This window comes from Euleptes europaea, chromosome 14 (assembly GCF_029931775.1).
Source record: "Euleptes europaea isolate rEulEur1 chromosome 14, rEulEur1.hap1, whole genome shotgun sequence".
In the NCBI taxonomy this organism is placed as follows: Eukaryota; Metazoa; Chordata; class Lepidosauria; order Squamata; family Sphaerodactylidae; genus Euleptes; species Euleptes europaea.
This window is the reverse complement of record NC_079325.1, coordinates 53383342-53408606: the sequence shown is the minus strand read 5'-3', so window position 1 is coordinate 53408606 and position 25265 is coordinate 53383342. Positions and strand designations below refer to the sequence as shown.

The following is a 25265-nucleotide window of genomic DNA, read 5'->3' as shown; positions in this document are numbered from 1 at the left end:
AATGGAATTGCACAGAAACAAAAGTACAATTTAAGCACATCCATCACAGTGACATCTTTACCACCAAAATGAGGGAGAAATCCATATGGTGCACCCTTAACAATATAATAGGAAGTGTTAGTACAGTATTTAAGGATGCCACCCTTACTGAGCAGAATTAGAATCATCAAAGGGATAGGAAGGCAGTGGAAACTCAGCAACTCTCACAGCATGAGCAAACACTGCAATTTTAATACAATCTTCATAAGAAAATCCATTATACGACTGAGCAAAGATTGAGAGTCTTTTCCCTAGCCAAGTCTCAGGGCTGATTCAAATGCATCTCTTTACAAATGTAAACTTGTGGCGTAAGTCCCATGCACAAGTGAAAGGTTCACAGGTGAAATTTCCTATGTGGTGGACCTGGGCACTGACAAATCGCATTCAAGTCCACAACTCCCAACGTCAACGGGAGCACAATGCACGGCTTACCCGCCTGCCACATAAGTCATTTGTACATCCGAAGGAATCGCCCTGAGAACTGTCCTTTTGGTCTTGAAAACATTCCATCAGAGGAGTGATTAGCAGCCTTCAACCCAACAGTTCCTTCACCCTCCTGGTTTTATGTAGACTTCATCCACCACAAGAAGAACACAACAGTAACAAACCCGAACCTAGATGCCGACCATCAATCCCTGAGAAAGCTTGCTAGATATTCCTCAAAGAGGTACTTGCTTACGTGTGTGGAGATGGGGTGTATTTCAGGTGGCTTTGGGCATGATGATGATGTAGAGGGACGTTTCAGTGCCTTGCGCTTCCTGTTCCTTCATATCACCTCCTCGCCTGAAATCAAACTTCCAAGGAGCTTATAACATCATGAGAAGAGAGTTTCAGAAGTTCAGCTTTGGACCAAGCAGATGCAGAGGGAGCAGGAAGTGACCGTAGGACTCCTGTTTCTTCCATAATACTGTCACAGCATCAGTAGTCTTGGTTCCAAATAGAATCTGGTTTTAATTGCCCAGAGCTTTCCAGGAGAGTTTGTCGCGCACAGAGAACTGGCATAAGCCATGCAGAAAATGAAGTTCTCCAGGTAAAAACATTTTGTCCTCATCTGTACTGGAAAAACTTCATCACACTCCCAACAGGCCATCTTGTGCATCTAGTGCATTTTGCAGACTTCATACCCAAATAGCATCTGAGTTTTTCTTCCAGCAGCAACTATAGAGGCCAAATTCAGGCCTCTAGGAGGTGTCGGGAGACAAAGTCGAAGTCCTTGAAGATGGCCTGTTCCTCAGGCGTAAGAGCCGGGAGGTCATTGGGTGGAGTCAGGACAGCTTTCTGGGAGGTGAACTCCTGGTCGAAGTTGCTGATGTCAGTGGCACCTCTCAAGGTTGGCACAAATGGGGGCTTCACGGTCTTGGCAAACAGGGCATCCCAGTCAATCTCCTGGAAAATGGAATGACTCTAGTAACCCAAAGTGGTCAGTGAAGAATCCCAGATAACAAGAAAAAGGATTCTCTTGTTAGGGTCCTCTTGTTTAGTACTAGAATCATAGAGTTGGAAGGGGCCATACAGACAATCTAGTCCAACCCCCTGCCTAGAGCATCCCTGACAAGTGATTGTCCAGCCTCTGCTTAAAGACTGCCAGTGAGGGGGAGCACACCACCTACCTAGGTAGCCCATTCCACTTTTGAACAACTCTTACTGTAAAAAAACTTTTTCCTAATACCTTTCCGTCCGCAATTTAAACCCATTATTGCTAGTCCTATCCTCTGCTGCCTACAGGAACAGCTCCCTGCCCTCCTCTAAGGGACAGCCCTTCAAATACTTCAAAAGAGCAATCATGTCCCCCTCTCAAACTCCTCTTCTCCAGACTAAACATTCCCAAGTCCCTCAGCCTTTCCTCATAGGGATTGGTCTCCAGGCCCCTGATCATCCTCATCGCTCTCCTCTGCACCCGCTCAATTCTGTCCAGAATCCAAACCAGATAAACTCTCGGAGCTGTCCATAATGGAGAAAGTCCAGTGGTCCATCCAGCTCCCTGCCTCCAAAGCATGACAGCAATGGACCACCAAAAGCAGAGGCTGCAGTCTCCATTACGAGATGGAGTTGACTCCCTACCTTGAAAAAGGGCTGGATTTTAATCTCCTCCGCATCGGCTACTCCGGCTCCAAGGCGCCGCTCTGGACACTTCCGGAGAAGCTGCAGGAAAATGATAAAATGCAAATGTTGTCCCAAAAAAGGACAAAAGCAGAGACTAGCACTGGCACATCAGCCAAGTGGTGGTACCTCCAGCAGCAGTTTAGGGCAGGGGTGTTGAACTCAATTGTTACGAGGGCTGGATATGACATGATGTCACTTAGTGGGGGCTGGGCCACGCCTCACCAGCCCAGATCGTGAGTGGGGTGGAGTGTGTGGCTTCCTCGGCTGGCTTGCGGGCCAGATAACAGCTCTCAAGGGGCCGGATCCAGCCCCTGGGCATGCCTGACACCCCTGGTTTAGGGCATCAGAGGGGCACAGATGCGATGCAGCAGGCAAAACCCACCAGCAAGTCCCACTCAAATGAATGGGAGTTGTATGAGACCACCTCTCTGAAGAGGCAACACAAGCATAAAAGTGAAAACACTTATCTCATTTAGCAGGGGTCTCCCATTTTGGTGAGCCTGTGTGCACTTTGGGGATTTTGAGAACAGGTAGTAGGCGCCACCATAAAATAACTGCCATGGAGGAGCGGGGGCAATCAGAAAATAGCTGTCATGGTATGCTGGGGCCAATCAGAAAACATTAGAGGCGAGCGCTCCCCTCTGATGCCTCCAGGGCTCCTCTGAGCCCCTCCTATTCCACTGAAGCAGAGGAAAGCCAGAACTACCAATCTGGCTTTGGGGAAGAAGTAAATGGGTGCCAGGAAACCCACCAGCAGGAGCCATGTTAGGAGATCACTGTCCCCAAGCAACGCTGAACCATACCTTACGGATTATGGAGATGGTCTCTGTAGAAAGGAATCGTGGGTAACAGACATCTTCGTTGACAATGCTGTCAAAAACCTCCTCTTCATTGTCACCAGGGAACGGAGACTAGAGGAAAGGAAGAGACTGCCCTAGAGCGGGGAGGTAGACTTCCCTCTCATTCAAGATCTATGACTTATGTTAAAAAAAACAATTTAATAGTTTCCTGTTCCTTCCTCTGCTAGGATGCCTGTGTTCTCACAGGAAGGCCTGAATAACTTTGCAACAAAAACTTCCACTCAAGAAGATTCACACACCTCGCCAACCAGCATCTCGAAAATGAGCACGCCCAGCCCCCACCAGTCTACTGCCCGAGTGTATGAGGGATCCGTGAGCACTTCTGGAGCCAGGAACTCCGGGGTGCCGCAGAAGGTGCTGGTCCGGTCGCCAAAGCCCATCCCTACAGGGATGAAAACAGGAAGCCGTTTTAACACACCAGGAAGATCGAGCAAGAGCAACCATCCGCTGGCTGGATGGTTCTCTGCACCAAAATGTCCAAAACTCGGAACAATTCCTACTCCAAGAGAAGGTGGATATTTCGGTCTCTATGCCGGGGTCCCAAACTTTTTGAGCCTGTGGGCACCTTTGGAATTCTGATTCAGGGCAAGGGGCACAACCACAAAATGGCTGCCGCGGGAAGCAGAGCTAAACAACCACACAAATAGGGTTGCCAACCTCAAGGTACTAGCTGAGTAGACAATACTGATTTTGATGGACCAAGGATCTGATTCAGTAGAAGGCAGCTTCATGTGTTCATGTGTTAATGACCTTCAGGTTTGCCATTGCCTGCCTCCACGTCACAACCCTGGTATTCCTTGGAGGTCTCCCATCCAAATACTAGCCAGGGTCAGTGCTGAGAGTATGTGACTGGCCCAAGATCACTCAGTGAGCTTCCATGGTGCAAATGGGGACTTGAACCTGGGTTTCCCAGGTCCAACACCATGCTGGCTCTCTTTGCAGCCACAGGGACTAGAAACTTGTTTTTTCTTTAAAAAAAAGATATGAAATGTAGTTAAGATCAGCAGGATTCTGAATTCTGTACCTGGTATCACAACAAACACTTGCATGGAATCACACAGCATTCATGTGCTCAGGTTTTGTTGCCCGGCCACTTAGTTTAAGAGAGATCTATTTGGAACAATTCTCAGTATGTTCAGGATTTTCCCAATCCTGAATAATTTTGATGTCGCTTGCAAATGGGACAACCGCTTTATTGATCCCGGACTCCAGAATTATTGATGAAGAAATTAAGTAACGCTGCTCCCAATGCAGATCCCCGCAGATAGTCTCAGGAAACTCCACACGGGCATTGCAAGTCGGATACTCCAAACTAACCATGATCCGACATCAACAGCTAGCGTTGGCATGACCAAGATTGCTCACCTTCCTTACAAAGTCCGAAATCGGCAATCTTCACAAAGCCCCGCACATCTAAGAGCAGATTATCCAACTTTAGGTCCCTGCAGACAGGGGGAAAGAATGGAAAAATTCAGGAGGAAGAGGCTAACAGACCTGGAGTCCACAAGTTCATCAGCTCACTGCTCATGCCTGGGGCTTATTAAAGGTGATGCTTATTAGAGACACAAGAAGCCCACATGTTATCTATCATTATCACTATAAAATAACATGTTCAGCTTAGGGCTGCGGTGGAGTGTTGGGGGTGGAGAGCAGGGTCTTCTCGGTGGTGGCTTCAGCTGACTGGAACCAATTGCCCCAGCGCCCAACCCTTGCAAGTGTTAAGAAACAAGACTATAAAGCCTTAAGGAATGATTTATAGGATTTATACAGCACTTTAAAGGACTGAAAGCCTTCCACATACACAGAGCATAGCCACACCACAAACTTTCAAGCCATTTAACACCAATTTTCTCTCCACAGGGAATCTTGGTTCTGTGACAGATGTGGCGGTGATAATCTCTGACAGGGAATTCTCAGTACTCACCAAACTGCACTTTATTTGACGGGGGTGGGGGGTGGGGTGGGAACTATGGCAGTAAAAGTGGTACTAAACAAATACAAGAGTGTAGTGGAACTATGGTTCTCAAGTGATCCTCGAAACCAACCTGCAAGGCAGGACGGTGTTTTTACCCCTGTACTGCAGATTTGGGAGACGGACAGCGGATTGCCTGAAGGAGCCTGCAGCAGAGGCAAATTTGGACAGGAAACTTCCCAGACGACATTTGTAACCACAACAATTCTGTCGTAAGCAAGAGAAGCCACTCAATGGGCAGTGCAAAATAATCCAGAGAATATTCATGTGTTCAAAAACACAGCTGAGGTGAACTCTCCCAAGTTTGGTGCTGAGCTTTCACCCTCAATCCCAGTTTGCAGTATTCCATATTAAGAAAGGCGAAGGAATAGGAAAGCAGATGCCCTTGAGCACATGCAAAATGCCATCTTCAATGCCATTCAGTAACCACAGCCAGTTCTCATAAATCTAGGAGTAATATGGACACGTCCCAGCATGCCAGAAGTTCTGGGATCAAAATAAATCCCTCTTTCTTCCCTCTTACCCATCTTGGATTTAAGTTGCGTGTTAAGTGACAACTGCCAACTGCAGCTGCAAATACTATCCATTTGCCTTGCATCCAGAGAAGTCTGGCTGGCTATTTCCTTTAACTTATTTGCATTATTTGCTGGCTTGCACCTGCCCTCAAGGCCATGCTGGATCGGACCCAGGCCCATCAAGTCCAGCAGTCTGTGCATACAGTGGGCAACCAGGTGCCTCTAGGAAGCCCATGGACAAGACAGCTGCAGCAGCATCCTGCCTGCGATCCACAGCACCTAATATACTAGGCATGCTCCTCTGATCCTGGAGAGAAGTTGGGAGTGATACAAAGAAGATTAGCACAGCCTCTGGGCAGGGACAAGTGGACAGATTTGGGAAGTGTTTTCAAATTTTACAACCACTTAAAAATAGGACTTTTGCAAAGGAAGAGTATGTACACAGGCATAAAACATGCGTGTTCCATGTTTTTAGCCACGGTGACTCCCCAGGTAACTCCCACACTTCCACAATAAAGGAATTAAAACAATCTGCTATAATGCATTGAAACAGAAGTACAGCCCTAGTTCTAATGACAACACCCCCCTTGCATAAACTTAAAATGAATGGTATCTAGAAGACCAAATCAAAAAAGATCAAATCAAAACAAAGATGTTTGACAGTGGAATCAGCTACCTAGGGAGGTGGTGAGCTCCCCCTCACTGGCAGTCTTTAAGCAGAGCTTAAAGCAGAGCTGCTTTGGGTCCTCATTGGAGAGGCAGAAATGATGTAAATAAATCAACAAGAGCTTCCTTAAACCAGGGGAAGGCACTGCTGTTAGGAGAAAGAATCCACAGACCTCCAACCTAATATCTGGAAGTCCAAAGCAGAGCTTAAAGTCTCTTAAAAACTTGTCAGGGATGCTCTAGGGCTAGGCTGATCCTGCATTAAGCAGGGGGCTAGACTAGATGGCCTGTATGGCCCCTTCCAACTCTATGATTCTATGGAGGTTTATTTCAATTTGGGGAAAGCTTCTCTGTTTAATTCCCCCTTCCCCCACCCTGGTCCCTTTCTCTGGATTCTTTGGATACTCAACAGTCTTACCTATAAATTATATTCTTATCATGTAGGAACTGGAGACCCAGGACCACACAGGCAGAGTAGAACCTGCAAAAGTGAGATTTATCACAGAAATGGCAACTACACACAGTAGACAACGCTGCAAGCCTCCTGTGCCCTCCTCAACCAACCATAAAATCTGTAACAACTGCAACTGCATCCACTGCACATACATTAGTTTATCAGAATCCTCACAACAGCCCTTTAAGGCAGGACTACCCTCCCATTGTAGATGGGGGGGCTGAGATAGGTGGAGGATCTTGCCCAGGGGCTAGGAAAAGGGAGGCCTGACCTGGATGGCCCAGGCTAGCCAAATCTCGTCCGATCTCGGAAGGTAAGTAGGGATGGCCCTGGTTAGTATTTGGATGGGAGACCACCAAGGAAGTCCAGGGTTGATATGCAGAGCCAATGGCAAACCACCTCAATTCATCTGCCCTGACTAGGCTAGCCCAATCTCGTCCAATCTCGGAAGGTAAGTAGGGATGGCCCTGGTTAGTATTTGGATGGGGGACCACCAAGGAAGGCCAGGGTTGCTATGCAGAGGCAGGAATTGGCAAACCACCTCTGTTTCTCTCTTGCCTTAAAAACCTTATGGGATCACCATAAGTTGGCTGTGACCTGATGGCACTTTACACACATACACATAGGAGAAGGGAGACAGTTACTCCACACACACAAAACCCTCTGGGGAGCCAGGCAACTGGGAAGGAGAAGGGAGTTTGGTGGCAGAAATGTACCCGAGTAAAAGGAAGTGGGGCTACGATTCCCTGCAAATGGGATCAAGGCCACTCACACACACGGACACCCAGGCCCCCCAGTAGCTCAGAGTCAGGGAAAAGGAGGGCCAAGGAGCTGGTGGTTATAGCAGTATCATGTGGTGGTCAGAGTGTCAGACTAGGATCTGGAAGACCCAGGGTCAAATCCTCACTCTCAGGGAAGCTTCCAGGGTGACCTTGGGCCAATCACACACTCTCAGCCCAACCCAGCTCACAGGGTTGTTGTGAGGATCAAATGGAGGAGAGGAAAACAATGGAAGCTGCTTTGGGTCCTAATTGGAGAGGCAGAAATGATGTAAATAAATCAACAAGAGCTTCCTTATACCAGGGGAAGGCACTGCTGTTAGGAGAAAGAATCCACAGACCTCCAACCTAATATCTGGAAGTCCAAAGCAGATGATGTACCATATTTTATGCTGCCAAACGATATCATAGTTGTGGCAATATTTAGAAAGGAGTCATCTCAAGCAACCCACCGCGTCACATGCTCTGAAAAGACATCAGAATGAATGCGCATCATGAGGTCCCCCCCAGGAGTGTATTCCATCACAAAACACGCATGGCTTGGTGTCTGGAAGCACGCTAACATGTTCACCAGGAAAGGGTGTCCAGAAGAGTTGACCACTTCAAAGATTCGCTTCTCGCAATTCAAGCTGCCGGGAATAAAATGGGAAAGTGTTGGGGGCCAAAACCTTGCAAAAAGAGTGACTCCCCCACCCCCCCATCTCCCTATAACCATGAGGACTGGAAATATTTTTTTTACAAGTGCTGGAGTTACTGATTTCCTATACAAACACAGAATTCTGCATCATAGAGATGTTTTAACACCATGTTAGGTGCTTTTAATGCAATAGGCTGAATTCAGACACCATACCATGGTTTCTGCTAAGCCAGAGTTTTAAAAACCTGAACCATGGTTTGCTGTTCAAAATGTACAGGCAAACCACAGCCCAGAGCGATCGGTCTGCTTAGCATGCTAGACTCTAGACACACTGGCCTTCTGCAGGTGGAACAGCCCTAACCAGGGTTTGTCAATGCAAACATTATGCCAAGCCAGTTAGCGCAAACCGTGGTTTTAACACTCATTTTGCACTACTGTTTCCGATTCACAAGCTGAGCAGAAGCCATGGCTGGCCAATTTAGACAAGCCGTAGTGGAGCTTCCTTAACCATAGGGTCAGCATGATGCCAACGAATCCAGAAGCTTCTCTCTCAAGTCTCAACTACAGCTGAAATTCATTTCAAATCATGCACGCTGATCAGCTGTCCCGGTAGAGATCTCGCAGGGCCAGTGGCTGCCGTACCAGCTCTGGGCAAACTCTCACCTGTCCATCTCATCCCGGCTGAGGATGTCGTGCTTCTTCAGGGCTTTGATGGCATACAGCTTGCCTGTCGCCTTGTACTGTGCCAACAACACCTGAAACAGGTAACAGAAGCAGCTTTGTTTATTATAACATTGATATCCCGCCTCTCCTTGTAGTTCAAAGTGGCTTATAATAATAATTAAATGATATTTAAATAACAGTGAAAACCAAAGCAAAAATAACAAGCCCCAAATCCATCACAGCTCTCGGCAAGTTGGAAGTCCTCCTCTTTCTAGCGTGGAACTGTGCAGGATTTCCCTTCACCGTGACAGTTCTATGTTCTACTAATTATTGGCTAGACTGTGGGGGAAATAAAAAAACTGACCAGTTCTTCCCTGTGTAGAGAGTTGTCACTTGGAAGATATGCAAAGACCTTTGATAGATTCTCTAGGAAGCTTCATGGCTAAGTGGGGGTTTGAACCTGGATCTTCCTGTTTTTTAACAAACTTCCACCTCTGCGACACACTGGCTGTAGACAAGCAAAGCCAGGAGGACTCAACAGGCTACTTGGCATTGAAACCAAATTGAGAGCCAGCATAGTGTAGCAATTAAAGGGTCAGACTAGGAATCTGGGAGACCCAGGTTCAAATCCCCCTTCTGCCATGGAAGCTTGCTGCTTGGGCCAGTCACACACTCTTGGCCTAACCTACCTCACAGGGTTGTTGTGAGGATAAAATGGAGGAGGATAAAATGGAGGAGAGGAGAATTAAGTTAAGTGGCTTTGGGTCCTCATTGGGGAGAAAGGCAGGATAAAAAGTTTAAAAAACACTCTTGTCTATTCCAGGCTGTCAGTGTGAACGGCCTGGACACATGGATGCAGAATACAAGAGCTGTGTGAAAGAGCCCCACAGTTCCCCAAGATGGACCCAGAGTTGCAAGAAAACAGCCAAGTGCAGGAAAGAATCCCTCCCCCATCCTGCCCAGCAGACTGAAGTTCTAACACCCTGTTGCCACAACCCCCACACACATACACAGTCTGTCCTTCCCTCACACACAAAGGCAGAGTTGAAGACTTCCTTGCTCGAAAGAAAACACCATTTTTGTCACATCCAAACTGGCCTCTTTTAACTAATCCCAGTGTTGTTGTTTCCCTCCACCCTTGCCTACAGATCAGGATTCAGAAGCATGTTGTTTCTGAACAAGCGGCACAGAAAAATCCCATCCTGGGGGGGGGGTGCGGGGGGGGCAGACAAACCATGTATCAGGTTCTTTCATCAAGCTAGGCTTGAAATTTTCAGAGCTTCCTTTCAAAGCTGTACCCACATGCACATGAAGCTGCCTTCTACTGAATCAGACCATCGGTCCATCAAGGTCGGTATTGTCTAAGACTGGCAGTGGCTCTCCAGGGGTCTTTCATATCCCCTACTGCCTGGTCCTTTTTAACTGGAGATGCTGAGGATTGAACCCAGGACCTTCTGCATGCCAAGCAGACCCCTCTACCACCAAGCCACGGCCCCCTCCCCCTTTAGCACCTGAATTACAGATTCAGCTATTTACCTCTTCTTCAAAATTCTACTGGAACGACCACTTTTCCTTTTGGGGGGTGGGAGGGGGCAACAGTTTGAAATTCTTGCCCTTGGACATGGTTTCTACTCACGCCCATCGACCCTGCTCTGCCAATCTGAAAATTTGCTGTGATGGAAGTACAGGGTCAGGTCTGGTTCACACATGCAGGAAAAGCGGTGGGAGATTGTCCTGAAGTTCAGACCGTAGATGGAGCAAACAGAAAACCAGCGCAGCAAACCAAGAGAAGGGGCAGAACCTGCTTTCTCCTTGCCGAGCTGGCTTTCTGTTTGCGGGAAGGACAATTCTAAGTGGAATCGGCCCCACCAGCAGTCTGAACCAAGGAGACTCAACACATCCTAAGAGAAAAGAACAACACGTATTTTCACACATCACCTTTCCAAAGTGGCCCCGTCCCAGCATGGCAAGGCAGCAGAAGTCCTCCAGCTGGATGGTTTTCTTCCTGTTGGCGGAGAAAAGCATGACTGAGGCCGCTCTCAGCAAAAACGTCCCGAGAAGCAAAACCAAGTCAGGGTTGAGCAGTGTTCGACAGGGACGGAGGAGGAGAGGAAAAGGTTCTGAAAGTTTAAAAAAAGAAAAGAAAGAAAAGTGACCAAGAGGGAATCAGAGAGTGGAAGGGAGTGCGCCCAAAGAGGCAAGGAAGATCCTACATCAGCACAGAACCCCAGACACCGTTATAAATGAGTGCTAGAAGGAAAGAAACAAGAGAGAACACAGAGCTAAAGTGACAGATGCCCTAGAACATTTTGTGGACCACAAGCTGTTACCAAGGAAACTCTGGAGTAAATTCCAGGAACTTGGCAGGGAGTATTAGTAGGGGAGGAAAGAATAATAGACCGCTAAAAGCACAGTCCAAGACCATCTTAACACAAAAGGCAAAAGATAAGCCTAATTTTCCTTGGATAAAGGGGACCGTCAGCAGGGGAATGTCCATCCAAAGCTGTTATCAGGTGCAATACTGGAAGCACTGAATCCAGGGCACCCTGGCTCTGAAGCCCTCATCCCCAAAAAGCTGCAAGGAAACCCCACAGAACAGCTAAGGAAGAAGGGGGCATTATAGAACCCAAAACGTTTCCTCAGAGGAGCCTGAAAAGGGAAAAGAGGAATCCTCTGGAGTTTTACATTTAGCCACAGTACTCCAAAAATTAAAAAAAAAAAAAAAACCATGACAGAGTGCCATGACATTCGCCACAAGAAAAAGAATTGGAAGAAGAAGGAGAGCCAGTGCGGTGTAGTGGTTAAGAGTGGTGGTTTGGAGCGGTGGACTCTGATCTGGAGAACCGGGTTTGATTCCCCACTCCTCCACATGAGCGGCGGAGGCTAATCTGGTGAACAGGGTTGGTTTCCCCACTCCTCCACATGAAGCCAGATGAGTGACCTTGGGCTAGTCACAGCTCTCTTAGAGCGCTCTCAGCCTCACCTACCTCACAGGGTGTCTGTTGTGAGGAGGGGAAGGGAAAGTGATTGTTAGCTGGTTTGATTCTTCCTTAAGTGGTAGAGAAAGTTGGCATATAAAAACCAGCTCTTCTTTTTTACATGCCAACTTTCTCTACCTTTTAAGGAGAATCAAACAGGCTTACAATCTCCTTCCCTTCCTTTCCCCGCAGCAGACACCTTGTGAGGTAAGTGGGGATGAAAGAGTTCAGAGAGAACTGTGACTAGCCCAAGGTCACCCAACTGGCTTCATGTGTAGGAGAGGGGAAACCAGCCCGATCCTCCAGATTAGAGTCCACCGCTCTTAAACACTACATCACGCTGTTCAAGCAAGTACAGGGTATGTTCTGGTCTCCCTCTTGGTGCTTCTGAGCAGGTTCTCCAGCAAAGAAAGACGTAGCAGAAAGGAAGTGACTGGACCAATCCAATATATGTGGAGGTCTATGCAGTTATTAATTCGAGAGCACCCCCCTTTTCCTCTTCCCCACTCTGGGCGGCCACCCTCTTCACTCTGGGGACTCACCTCAAGGAAGCCTGACTTGCCGCTTTTGAGCCGAGAGGTCTTCCGTCGAGGTGTAGTTTTTTGAGAGACTGTAAAAGCAGAAAAAGAAAAATAATTTCAAGTCACCGCTGAGGAGAAGGGCTGTTAAAGTTGTGCTGGAGTAAAAAGTAGCGGCTATTAAAAAATTTAAAGATACTGAAGAAAATGAAGAGGTCAAAGAAACCACTTTGCGAGAGCTTAAAATGCTTCATTCTTTGAAACAGGAAAACATAGTGGAGCTAAAAGAAGCTTTCAGAAGAAGAAGAAAACTTTATTTAGTATTAGAATATGTGAAAAAATATGCTTGAATTGCTAGAAGAAATGCCAAATGGAGTTCCCTCTGAAAAAGTTATATCTACCAGTTAATTAAAGCAATTCATTGGTGTCATCAAAATTACATTGTTCATAGAGCTATCAAGCCAGAAAATCTCTTAATAAGTCATAATGATGCTTTGAAATTGTGTGACTTCGGTTTTGCTCGGAATTTGTCAGAAGGAAGTAATGCTAACTACACCGAATATGTGGCCACCAGATGGTATCGTTCACCTGAACTCTGTCAGATTTCAGCAAACCTACGGCGTCTCAGGCAATAGAACTCAAATCCAGACGGAGCAGTGATTCAGAGAGTTTATTCATGAGGTAGTAGTTTCAGCAAGACGGAGAAGGTTAGAATACAGAGTATTGGGACATTGCTATATTTATAGAACGGATACAATGGATGAGATTGAGTTACAGCAATACAAAGGAAACAATGAGATTTCTTTCTCCCAGTAACAACTTCAGCAAACCAAGTACTGGGTACTTAAGGGCAATCAGAGAAGGGGCTGGTGGAGTTCCTGGCATTGTGAGCGAGGCCCGGTATCAGATGAAAGATTTACACGGGCGGGTCTCCATACAATTGTAGATCTCTGTCCAGAGCTTGTGGCTCATGTGCAAAACAGGAGGGGAGGGGGAAGTGCACGGAAGGATCCATATTGTTTACAGAGGAACCATCTTGTTTGGTCCATGCTGTCAGAAACCCTATCTGACAAACTCTTACTTGGAGACCCATATGGCAAGTCTGTAGATATGTGGTCTGTAGGCTGTATTCTTGGGGAACTTAGTGATGGAGTAAAAAGTAGCCCAAGTGATCCAAACTCTGCTTTGGGCCTTCCTTGAAAGGACTGGGAAAGAACACTCCAGGAAAAAAAAAGACACAGGCCTGGGCTCACAGGAATGCCCTCAAGAGGAGTAAATTTCTTCCCCAGCCAGAAGACGCATTTTCTGCTGCATCCGCACATCCCCTATGAGGCTGAGATATTTCAAAGTGAACAAACCACTGGCCTGTGTGTGTTTTAAAGAGTCTTGTTCTTGTTGAACAAAGAAGCTGCACCCTCATTCCTATCCTTGAACTGAACAGCCAGTGACTTATAGAAAGAACAGCTGAGGTCTTAATAGGGAGATCTGGGTTCAAATTCTTGCTCAGTCTTGATATTCTAAACTAGAAGAGGTGGGGCAGAAGTGACCCACCCTGCTCATGCATAAAGCATGTATGGAAGCCAAAATCTGCCCCCCCATTCTTTCATTCGATTTTTTAGTCACCGCTCATCCCAAGTGGCAACTTACAATGTTAAAATAGTATAAATGAGTTAAAAACAACACAAAAGCAGATAATATAAAATATTAATATTAAAATGTTAAACAATTAAAATACATGGCTAGTACCATAACACTAACAAAACAATCCAAACATGCGGATTACAATTTGGCCTTGCATGCCCTGTGGAAACTAAATAAGTCCAGTAGAGCACAGGTGTCACCAGAGACTGCATTCTACAGGGTAGAGGCCACAACTGAGAAGGCACTTTCCTGGTGACAACTAACTAAGCCATCCTAGGGCCGGGCACTTTTAATAGGCCCTTAGATGATGATCAAAGGTCAATGGGAGAGGTGGTCCCATAGGCATGAGGATCTTTAAGAGTTTTAAAGGTTAACATCAACACCTTGAATTGGATCTGGAGACTAATTGGTAGCCAGTGCAGCAGCCACAAAAAAAAAGGAGAAGAAGAGTTGGTTTTTATATGCTTTCTCTACCACTTAAGGGAGTAAGAATCAAACTGGCTTACAATCATTTTCCCCTCCCTACAACAGACACCAGGTGAGGTAGGTGGGGCTGAGAGAGCTCTGAGAGAACTGACTAGCCCAAGGTCATCCAGCTGGCTTCATGTGGAGGAGAGGGGAAACCAACCCAGTTCACCAGATTAGACTCCCCCACTCATGTGGAGTGGGGAATGAAACCCAGTTCTCCAGATTAGAGTCCACCGCTCTCAACCACTGCTCTTAACCACTACTACTACTCTCCATGACCAAGCTGACCTTGATGTTCTACTCAGCAACCTGGCAGTTGCATTCTGGACCACCTGCAATAACCAAAGCGCTTTCAAGGGTAGCCCTACACAGAGCAAATTACAGTAGTCCAATCTGGAGGTGACCGTTGCATGGATCAATGTGGCGAGGCCAGCTGGGAGGCTTAGTGTAGGGTGAAAAATCACTGACAGTGTTCCCATGGGCACTTGTTTATCCAACAGTAGTGCAGAATCCAACCACACCCTGAGGCTCTTTTACAGAGTCTACAGCTGTCAGCTGGACACCATGAAGTCCCCGGAGTGACCTTCCTGCTAGCATCTGTCTTTCCCAGCCACATGACCTCCATCTTGGATGGATTCAACTTCAGCCAGCTCCCCCTTAACCAATGGACTACCAGATCCAGGCACTGGGATAGTGCCGAGAGCCCTGCTGCCAGCTGCTTACCCAGCAGGCAGAAGACCTGAGTGCCATCAGCATATTGATGGCACAACACCCATCCCCCTGATGATCTCGGCAAGAGGGTGTACGTAAGAGTGCCGCCTCTCCTGGTATGCCCCTGAGAGAGCTTTACGATCTGCAAATAAAGTTCTGCATTTAGGTAGGAAAAATCAAATGCATAATTATAGGATGGGGGAAACTTGTCTGAGCAGTAGTGTGGAAAGGATCTTGGGGTCTTAGTAGACCATGGTGCCATGTTTTATCACTTTTAATGTTTTTAATCCTGATATAGCGCCTTAAAATAAAATATATTTCTCTATTATTATTATTTCATCTTTTCCATCCAGCTTTGGGTACCCAGCTTTTGGAAATCCCTTTGTACCAAAACTAGGGCCCTGTGGGATCTCAAACAATTCTGCAGGGCCTGCGAGACAGAGTTATTCCACCAGGCCTATGGTTGAGGACAGCTACGGTTTTGTCATCTAAGCTGGCCTCCCTACCCTCCCTTTTGTTTTCTGAATCTATGGGGGTCCTGGTTGCTGCAGGCTCTGCAGCGATGCCCGTGCTTCTATGAGTACCATCTGCTGTTTTAATTGCTTAATTTATTTATTATTATGTCGTTGTTGGGATTTTATCGTATTTTATACTGTTTTTTGTTATTATATGCTGTGAGGCGCCCTAAGCCCGGACTGGGCCGTGGAGTGAGAGCTGGATATAAAACAAAACAAATAAATACATTAAATAGCATTGGAGAGAGGATCAAACCCTGTGGGACCCCACAATTCAAGTCTTGTTGAGAAGACCTCTTCTCCCCAACATCAATCATCTGAGAGGAACAAGGAGAACAACTAAGGGTGGAGACAGAGGCACGGTGGTTGATCAGGACCAAATTGTCAACTCTTTCGAAGGCCGCTGATAGATCCAGAAGATTCAACAATGCCGACATACCTTTATCCAGATGCAAACAGATTGTCAACCAAAGGGACCAATTGAAAAGGGTTGAGATGTCTCATCCAGGAAGACCTGGAGTTGCTCAGCCACCGCTCGCTCAGTTACCTTCCCCAGGAAAGGCAAATTAGACACTGGGTGGTAGTTGGCCAGCTCCCTTTCATCTAAGGAGGGTTTCTTTAGCAAGGGTCTAACAATCGCCTCCTTAAGGGCGCTGGGGAAACAATCCTGTGAGAGAGAACCTTATCAAGTGCAAAGGATTTTTCTGCCAGCCCCACCTAAGATAACCAAAATGAGCTAGGCTGGGGAGAACAGAACACAGTGAAGAGGTTGGGGTGGGAGCAGTCCAAGTTCTCCTTATCAAGGGACTTTATTTCCTACAAAAAACCCAAACACCTTCCCCCAGTTTACAAGGAACTGAGGAAAAACCACATCACATCTGGTCTGGCCCTCTCACTGGGGGATTCAGAAACGGTCAGCAGACTGCTTTGAATCATGTCTGGATTACCATCCTACTTTCAGGTTTTAAAAAGCAAGAACGGTAATCTCATGCAGGGGGTGGGGGACGGATGTAACTGAACTGATATGCCTGAGTATCCAGGCCAGCCCAGTTCACACACAACACTTATTTAGACAGTGAGCAAGTAGGCCATAAGTTCTCTATAGAAACCTGACCGGACATCAGATGCCACCCTCTTACCAAAGAATCCACAGGAGTCTGTTCGGGCTTTTTCAGAGAAGGCTCCAGGAAGAGGCGAGGCGGCTTTGGAGGGGGTTCGTCGTCGAATGTCAGTTTAACCACTGGGCAGTCGCTGCGTTTGGGAGACATCTTTCTGGGGGATCTTTCTTCCAAAGTCCTGCAGGCAGACACCACAATGCACACCATGCGGCCTCAACTGTGACAACCCCGAAGACAATGTGGATGCTCTGTCTTGCTTCCCTCCTAGGTCTACCCCCCACAGCTGCTCTTCAGTGCTAGACGAGTCTTGGGAGACCCAGTCATAGTTCTCCCACACAGCATGCCAATTGACCCTTAGAGGCAGAGAAAAGTCTGCCTTTCAATGCAGCTGAATTGCTGTTGAGAACTAAACAAAAGCTGACAACCAGTTCAAATATTTGCAGTTGACTCATCACCAGCTGCCATTTAATATAAACATATTTGAATACTGCCAAATCCTCAGTGCCTTTTTGAGAGAGAAAAGAATGGGAAACTTTTAAAAAATGTTAGAAAAGTAGGCCATATTCAGTATTTTCCTTGTTCGTTCAGCAATATGTTAACTCACAGGAGACAAAACGACCTCGATAGACAAACAAGGGGGACTTTTAACTCTCAGCTTCACAAATAACCTGACTCCACCCAACCATCAATCAGTTTATAGATGACTAAGTAGTAGCCTCAGTATACAGGGCTCAGAGCAGAGAAGGGGAAATTTTAATGCTGGTTTCTGAGAGAGACTGCACATTTCTCAATGGGGAGAACCTCAGATCTGCAGTAGAGACCAGGCTTGCATGCAAAAGGTCCCAGTTTCACCCCGGGCATCTCCAGCTGAAGGATCATGGGAAGCAGGTGGTGGGGAAGACTTTGCTCTGCCCTAGGCCTTGGAGAGCCACTGCCAGTCAGAGTAGACCATACTGAGGTAAATGGACCGTGGTCTGACTGTAAAAGGCAGCTTCACATGTGGTTAGGGTCCCACATTTCTTCTTGACATGTCATTTACAGCCCTCTTCTCCTCCACTTTTCCCACAAAACAATCCCATAAATTAAGTTAGGCTGAGACAGAGGGCCCAGAGTCACCCAGCAAGTTGGGTTGAATGGGGATTCGAACCAGGGCCTCTCTGACCCTAGTTACGAACCCCTCATCACTATGCCATCACTTGATCTGCCAATTGCCCTGTTCCATGTAATCAACTATATTATCTACCATGCCTGAAATTTAGTCAGCTCATTTTTTGTTTTCAAGAGCATTTTGATTTACTGGCAACTGTCACAATTTGCTGACATCCATCAGAACACATTTGCTTACCCGTCCAACATAGGCACTGGTTCAGTTTGGCTTGGAGAAGAGGCTGCAGAAGTGAGACCCGTGCGGGGGGAAGCCCGAAAAGGGGGGCTCAAGTTGGTCAGAGAACTGCATGGCGGTAAGATGCTCATCATTAGACGTCCCCAAGTGGCAATGTTGATATTCATCTGAGAGGCTCGAAGGAACTCTTTCCCTGCAGGAATCGGAACGCACAAGCTCAGAAGAATGGCTTAAAACAATCATGCCTTTAAATTACCTGGGCTCTTTGCTCTCTTGGTGGTTCCCAAGAGACTAATCCTTAAGAACACAGCAAGATAACTACTCGGACATAGCATTTATCACGCTTTAAGTCACTTTTCTCCACAATGACTCAGTCTGCCAAGGAATCCTGCAAGGCAGGGTACAGAAGCTCCTTGTGTTCCGGAGGATTCTAGGGCATGATTTAGGAAACACATGCACCTCAGCATGGTGTAGTGGTTAGGAACAGTGGTTTGGAGCGGTGGACTTTAATCTGGAGAACCGGGTTTGATTCCCCACTCCTCCACATGAGCGGTGGATGCTAATCTGGTGAACAGGGTTGGTTTCCCCTCTCCTCCACATGAAGCCAGCTGGGTGACCTTGGGCTAGTCACAGCTCTCTTAGAGCTCTCTCAGCCCCACCTACCTCACAGGGTGTCTATTGTGGGGAGGGGAAGGTGATTGTAAGCCGGTTTGATTCTCCCTTAAGTGGTAGAGAAAATTGGCATATAAAAACCAACTCTTCTTCTCAAGTGGGGCACAGTCAAGCCCGGCCAAGTCTGGAGCCAACAGATTTCTTAACAAGCAGGGCTGTCAAGGGAATCAGCAACCCTCCATGCAAGGACTTCCCCCCAAATACCATCAAACATTTTTTGAAAAACAAGCCACATGACTTGTTAACCTGAACAGACCAAAATTTTTGTCTCCCTCTGTATTCTATCTTTTCAATTTTATTCCAGTGAGGCATATATGCCCCCCACCCCTGTTTTTTCCTCACAGAAAACCTGGATGGTAGTTTTTATTTATTTATTTAAACATTTATATCCCGCCTTTCCTTGTAGTTTAAGGCAGCTTACAATAATAGTTAAAAACATTTTCAGTTTAAAAACCAAATAACAAACCCCAAATCTTTCCCTCTCCCCCCTTAAAAAGATACCTGTCAGCTCAAATTCCCTCAAAAGCCTTGCAGCACCTCCCCCTCACCTCTTCAAGGAGCCCACTCCTCAGAGGTGGAGCCACAATGGAAAAGGCCCAGTTCTGGTCGAGGCCAGACAGGTCCATCTTCAGTGGTGGAACAGCCCACTGATGGCTGGCTGATGACAGTAGTTGGCACACAGGGGCATACGGAAGTTTTACTGAGAAACAGTAACTGGCCCAAAGTCTTACTTCTCCCCCACTCTCCCCAATAAAGAACACAACAGATTTATACCTCAGGTATTTCTTGGCCAAATCTGTGATACTTTTGCTCCCCTAGTGCCCCGTCTCTCAGCAGCCCTGCTAGCAGACACTTTTACACAAAGGAGTACAGCCCTGAACCAGATTTGTCCAGTTCTAAAGAAAAATCCGTACCCCTCCAAACTGGTGGTCAAAGAACAAAAAATATGTTCATTTGAGAAGAATGCTGTGACACATTTTTTTTTGTTCTCGTGCTATTGCAAAAAAACAGCAAAATCACTAAAAGCCCAGTAAAAAAGGATGGATGCTTTCCCAAAATAGGCAGGGACTGGGCCCATCAGACATCCTCAAGTAGGCCAGTCCATAGAAAAAGCCCTACAACAGAGAGGAGTCTAAACTGAGCACAAGACAAACTCAGAGAAGTGGTTGAATACAACCCAAAGTAGAGCTAGCACAACTGCATACAGGGAGCACATGGATGCCCGAGTCCCGGGTTCATGAAGAGATGCAGGGCAACAGAATATATTGTCTACCTTTGTCAACCTGCTCATTAAGGAACCCACAAGAGGTTTCCAAAGAACCCCTGGAGCACAACCGGAAAGCGATTCAGGCTTCCACAGGCAGCACCACAATCACATAAGAAACACGACCCAGTGAAACGAAAATAAATAGCTGCCCGTCCACCAAGAACCCCCTAACCTTTTTGTTTGGGAAAAATCCGTTTCTGACGCTGCAGCTTGGAACGCTTCTCAATCACGGGGTTGCTGAATGTTACCTGTGGAGGAAAGGGGGTGGGGAGAAGATGATTTTTTTTTTTTTACTACAAATTCATCTATGTTTGTCCAGTTCTAACGACTATTAAATCACCTCACAGCAAATGAGCTTTCTAGTTTGCAAAAAGATGAACCATAACATCACAATTAAACATCACAGCAATACACAGCAGAAAATAAAACAAGGGAAAACAAACGACTACATTATAAAATGGCATAAAAAATTAAAGCAGATTTTAAAACATCAGCCAGAAATAAAATTGAAGAGAAAGCCTGCAATGTAAAATTCATGGAAGTCCTAAGCATAGGAGGAAGTTCCAGACATGGTGCCACCACAGAGAAGGCCCTGACCCCAGAGAGGCAACAGGCCTTTTGATAAAGATCCTTTAGACAAAGAGGCAGTCTTTTAGGCATCCAGGTCCCAATCTGTTTAGGCTTTTAAAAACAAAGCACCAGCGCTTCAGGTTATACCCAGAAACAGTGAGGCAGCCAGTGACCCTCTTTTAAGCCTGCCTGAGAATGCATGTTGGCATACAGAGCAGCAAGCAGTCTTGCAAACATATTCTGCATCAAATGTAGCTTCCAAACAGCCATCAAGGGCAACCCCATGTAAAGTGTGCGGCAGTAGACAAGCAGGGTTGCTATCCAAGTACGGATAACTGTGGCCAAATCTTCAAGCAGTTTGGGGTAACTCCTATCAAAAGGAGTTACCCCAAAAGGAGAAAACGCAGTTGTTCCTTTACCTCTGCAAAAAGCATCCCTTGAGGTTCAAGGGCAAGGCACATGCCGTGGCGTTCATTATCGAGGAAGTCATCCAAGCGCAAGTATTTTATTGCGCACAGCTCTCGCCAGTCACGCCAATAAACCGAGATCTCCAGCTCTCGGGACTGCAGAGAAGAGGAACAGGAAACACAGAGAATGTTATTCTGTTAACCGTACAAAAGTAGTTCAGCATCTGGCAGCCCTTAAGCCAAATCTGGCCAGCCAATGAAAGGAATTAACTGGTGCCCCTTCTCTCCTCACCCAACACTTGTGACCTAGACTCTGCTGGTAAAGGCGAGTGGCTCAGCAACAGAGAGTGAAGAGGTGACGGCCTTCTCAATAGGGCATTTAAAGTACACCAACAAGAGCAGCCAGACAGGAGCTTGGGGATGAAGCAGACCAAGCTGTAGGGAGTGTGGACCGAAGACACAGTTACAGACCAGAGATGGTAATACTGCGTTTGCAGAAGGCCAGAGAGCCAAGGAGGGATGTGGAGAGACATGAAAGCAGGGGACCAAGAGAACAGGAAGCCTAAGAGTCAGCAAGATGTAATCTAGAGGTGGGCAATCATGCCCTGGGGGCCATATTTCACCCACAGGAGCTTTTCTTCTAGACCAGGGGTCCCCAACCTTTTTGAGTCTGCGGGCACATGAGGAATTCTGACACAGCATGGTGGGCACAGCAACAAAATGGCTGCCACAAAATGGCTGGTGCAGGAGGTGGAGCCAGCCACAAAATGACTACCACAGCTTAACTTCAGTAACACAGTGCAGATCCTTGTGCTGTGGCGGCAGCTGCTGCCAAAACATTAAAAAACATCTGCACAGCCAACCAAATCTCTAATAGTCAATCAAAAACCTTGCTGGGCAAAAGAAGAAGAAAAGTTGGTTTTTATATGCAGACTTTCTCCAACACTTAAGAAAAAATCAAACCTTCCCTCCCCCTCCCCACAACATACTTCCTGTGAGGTAGGTGAGGCTGAGAGAGCTCTAAGAGAGCTGTGACTAGCCCAAGGTCACCCAGCTGGCTTCATGTGGAGGAGTGGGGAAACCAACCCTGTTCACCAGATTAGCCTCCGCTGCTCATGCTGAGGAAATCAAACCCGGTTCTCCAGATCAGAGTCCACTGCTCCAAACCACCACTCTGAGTTTTTCCTTCCTGAGACACCCACAACATAACCACTACACCATGCTGCCTCTCTACCTGTTCCCGCCCACTTCCTACAAACACTTGGGGGATGCCAGAAAACGTGTCAGTAGGTGCCATGGCACCCACGAGCACCATGTTGGGGATCCTAGACCAAGAGCTGCTTAGCCATTTGCTAGTGCCATCAGCACACTGGAGCCCAGCACTGGACAGCAGGCCAATGAGCATTAAAAATGGGGAGAGGGGTTTGAGGCCCCGGTGCTGTGAAGAGCAGCAGAGTGAGAGAATAGGCCAAACCTGGGTCTCCACCCACTTTTGAGGGCTGCGAAGCAGACATGCTGCCAGCCCATTTTCAGAGCTGCAAACAAGAGCAGCCACATGTCTGCCTCACAAATGGGCAGAGACCCAGTTGTGGCCCACAGGCCAAAAAAAATCTGCCCATCTCTGAGAAGAGCTTTGAACTTTTGTCCAGAGAGATCTGGATTCATAGAATCATAGAATTGGAAGGGGCCATACAGGCCATCTAGTCCAACCCCCTGCTCAGTGCAGGATCAGCCCCTAGAGCATCCCTGACAAGTGCTTATCCAGCCTCTACTTAAAGACTGCCAGTGAGGGGGAGCTCACCACCCCCCTAGGAAGCTGATTGCACTGTCAAACAACTCTTACTGTACAATTTTTTTCCGTCATATCCTTCCCGCAACATTTCTGCCCGCAATTTAAACCCATTATTGCGGGTTCTATCATCTGCTGCCAACAGGAACAGCTCCCTGCCCTCCTCTAAGTGACAGCCCTTCAGATACTTCAAGAGAGCCATCATGTCCCCCCTCAGCCTCCTCTTCTACAAACTAAACATTCCCCTCAGCCTTTCCTCGCAAGGCTTGGTCTCCAGGCCCCTGATCATCCTTGTCGCTCTCCTTCGCACCCTCTCCATTTTGTCCACATCCTTTTCGAAGTGAACTTCCTTTTTGAAGCGATTTTGAAGGGATTCAAATCCCTGCTCAGCCATTAAACTCACTGGCTTTGGGCCACAGAGCACACGTGGTACCACAACATGGGCAACACTCTGTCCAGAGAGGTGTGGCTGTTTTTCTGCACATCCAGATTCTCCCAGGTGCACTCTAGACATAAATAGCAATAGACTCTAATGCAAGATCTATGGTGGCATATTTAAAGGGATAAAAAACTTCAGGGATCCTTCATTATAAAAACAGTAAAGGTCCCCTGTGCAAGCACCGGGTCATTCCTGACCCATGGGGTGACGTCACATCCCGACGTTTCCAAGGCAGACTTTGTTTGCGGGGTGGTTTGCCAGTGCCTTCCCCAGTCATCTTCCCTTTACCCCCAGCAAGCTGGGTACTCATTTCACCGACCTCGGAAGGATGGAAGGCTGAGTCAACCATGAGCCGGCTACCTGAAACCAACTTCCGTCGGGATCAAACTCAGGTCATGAGCAGAGCTTTTGACTGCAGTACTGCAGCTTAACACTCTAAGCCACGGGGCTCGTTATAGGAGCCTAGAAATACACGTATACTCACTCGATCCAGTTCAATGATAAAGGTTTGGTCCCAAGCTTGGTTGTTCACTGGTCCCCAGTTTGTGTGCCCAACCACTTTGTTGTCCACCTTGAGCAGAGCGAGAACTTCGCCTGCGCAGAGAAGAAAGGTGAGGAAGGGTCACACAGCAGATCGCGGAAGGTCTGCCTCGCTTAATCAGGAGGAGATTGGAGGGACCCCTGCTACTGGTCACCCAAAGACCCCGGATGCCCCAGCCGAGAACCAAACTCAGGTGGGGTCATTGGAAAACACCAAACTAAACAATCCAGCAGCGTTGGCAAACATCCACCCATCTTGCACAGCCAGAACTGGCCAGTCACACTTGTCGCTATTCTTAAGAGCCGATAACGCGGCAGGTGGGCTCAAACTGGAAGGTGGGCTCAAACCCCAGCTAGTACTGGGGGGAAGCGGAGGAGGAGGGCGTGGTGGGGAGAGAGAGGGGTCTGGAGGGCGGAAAGGTGCCACCTCTGCTGCTGCCACCGGGGCTAGCCAGGGCCTACAACCGGGGAGTCGACCCAGGTGCTGAAACACACCATCATACACCCGCAGCTGCAGTGAATCTCCCGTTACACTCGGCACAACCCAGCGCTTGAAAAACCCGCGGAAGGTCCAGAATTGGGTGGGTTGATTCCGCAGGCGGGTAACGGCCATGCTTGTGGCCTGGGGAGATTCACTACATTCGCAGGAGATTCACGGGACAAAACGGCCATGCGTTTTTGGACACAGAGCACAGGTCAGCCCATTTCCAAAAACGCACTGCCAACCAACCAGCCAGCAGAACTCAGAAGAGGCACCACCAAGCAACCCGGCCGGAATCAGCAAACTTACTGCCCAGTTCCTCGTTCCAAACGTGTTTCGTAGCAGCCCCACGGCCGTGGATGCTCACGCCGGCCCACGTCCGGGTCAAGGGCTTCAAATCAGTGGGGCTCCTGAATACAGGCGTTGAGCTGGCCACTCGGGAACGGCCGGGAACCCTTTCCAGAAGATCCTGGCAGCCCATCAAGCGCACTTCCAGCGTCCCTGAGAAATGCCATCAAAGACCGGAGGAGGGAGGGTGAGGGAAGAGGAGGGAAAGAAGAGAAAGACAACCCAGCAGGGTCACAGAACACATTAGGTTCAAGAGGTGCCCAAACCCAAGAAATTGCCTGGTCTTATAAAAAAATCAGAGTGTGAATGAGCCAATGATGGATTGATATAAAGCATTTCTACCCTGTTTTCCTCCAGTACACAGGACTCAATCCTTTATTCCTTCCCCTCTGTTTACTTCCCTTCTACTGTGATAGTTTTAAGGGCCCACAACAACAAAGGGGGGGGACTTAACAGTAAAAAATGAAGAATTAAGTACCCTGTCAAGAGACATACATACAAAAGGACCAAAATGAATACTAAGTAGGAATGATCTTATGAAAATGTATCTAATATACTAGCTGGAGATCTCCTGTTATTACAACTGATCTCCAGCCGATAGAGATCAGTTACCCTGGAGAAAATGGCCGCTTTGGCAATTGGACTCTACGGCATTGAAGTCCCTCCCCTCCCCAAACCCGCCCTCCTCAGGCTCTGCCCCAAAAACTTCCCACCAATGGAGAAGAGGGACCTGGAAACCCTAGGCTTTCATTTTAGCCAGAGCAATTGCAGGC

At 47.4% G+C, this 25265-nt stretch overlaps 1 protein-coding gene across 1 annotated transcript in view; it reads right to left on the bottom strand.

Moving 5' to 3' along the window:
- Positions 1–1212: 1212 nt before the first annotated feature.
- The window catches only part of PKN3 (protein kinase N3), a 63568-nt gene continuing 39515 nt past the window's right edge, over positions 1213–25265 (bottom strand). The window contains exons 7-22 of the mRNA XM_056860180.1: positions 24454–24645; positions 23608–23717; positions 20908–21051; positions 20091–20166; positions 17983–18172; positions 16659–16815; positions 12209–12276; positions 10627–10693; positions 8689–8780; positions 7841–8017; positions 6574–6636; positions 4368–4444; positions 3242–3384; positions 2946–3053; positions 2101–2181; positions 1213–1425 (exon numbers count right to left, since the gene is read on the bottom strand). Of these exons, the coding sequence (XP_056716158.1) occupies positions 1213–1425; positions 2101–2181; positions 2946–3053; positions 3242–3384; positions 4368–4444; positions 6574–6636; positions 7841–8017; positions 8689–8780; positions 10627–10693; positions 12209–12276; positions 16659–16815; positions 17983–18172; positions 20091–20166; positions 20908–21051; positions 23608–23717; positions 24454–24645 (1958 nt within the window). The remainder of the gene's footprint in view (positions 1426–2100; positions 2182–2945; positions 3054–3241; positions 3385–4367; positions 4445–6573; positions 6637–7840; positions 8018–8688; positions 8781–10626; positions 10694–12208; positions 12277–16658; positions 16816–17982; positions 18173–20090; positions 20167–20907; positions 21052–23607; positions 23718–24453; positions 24646–25265) is intronic.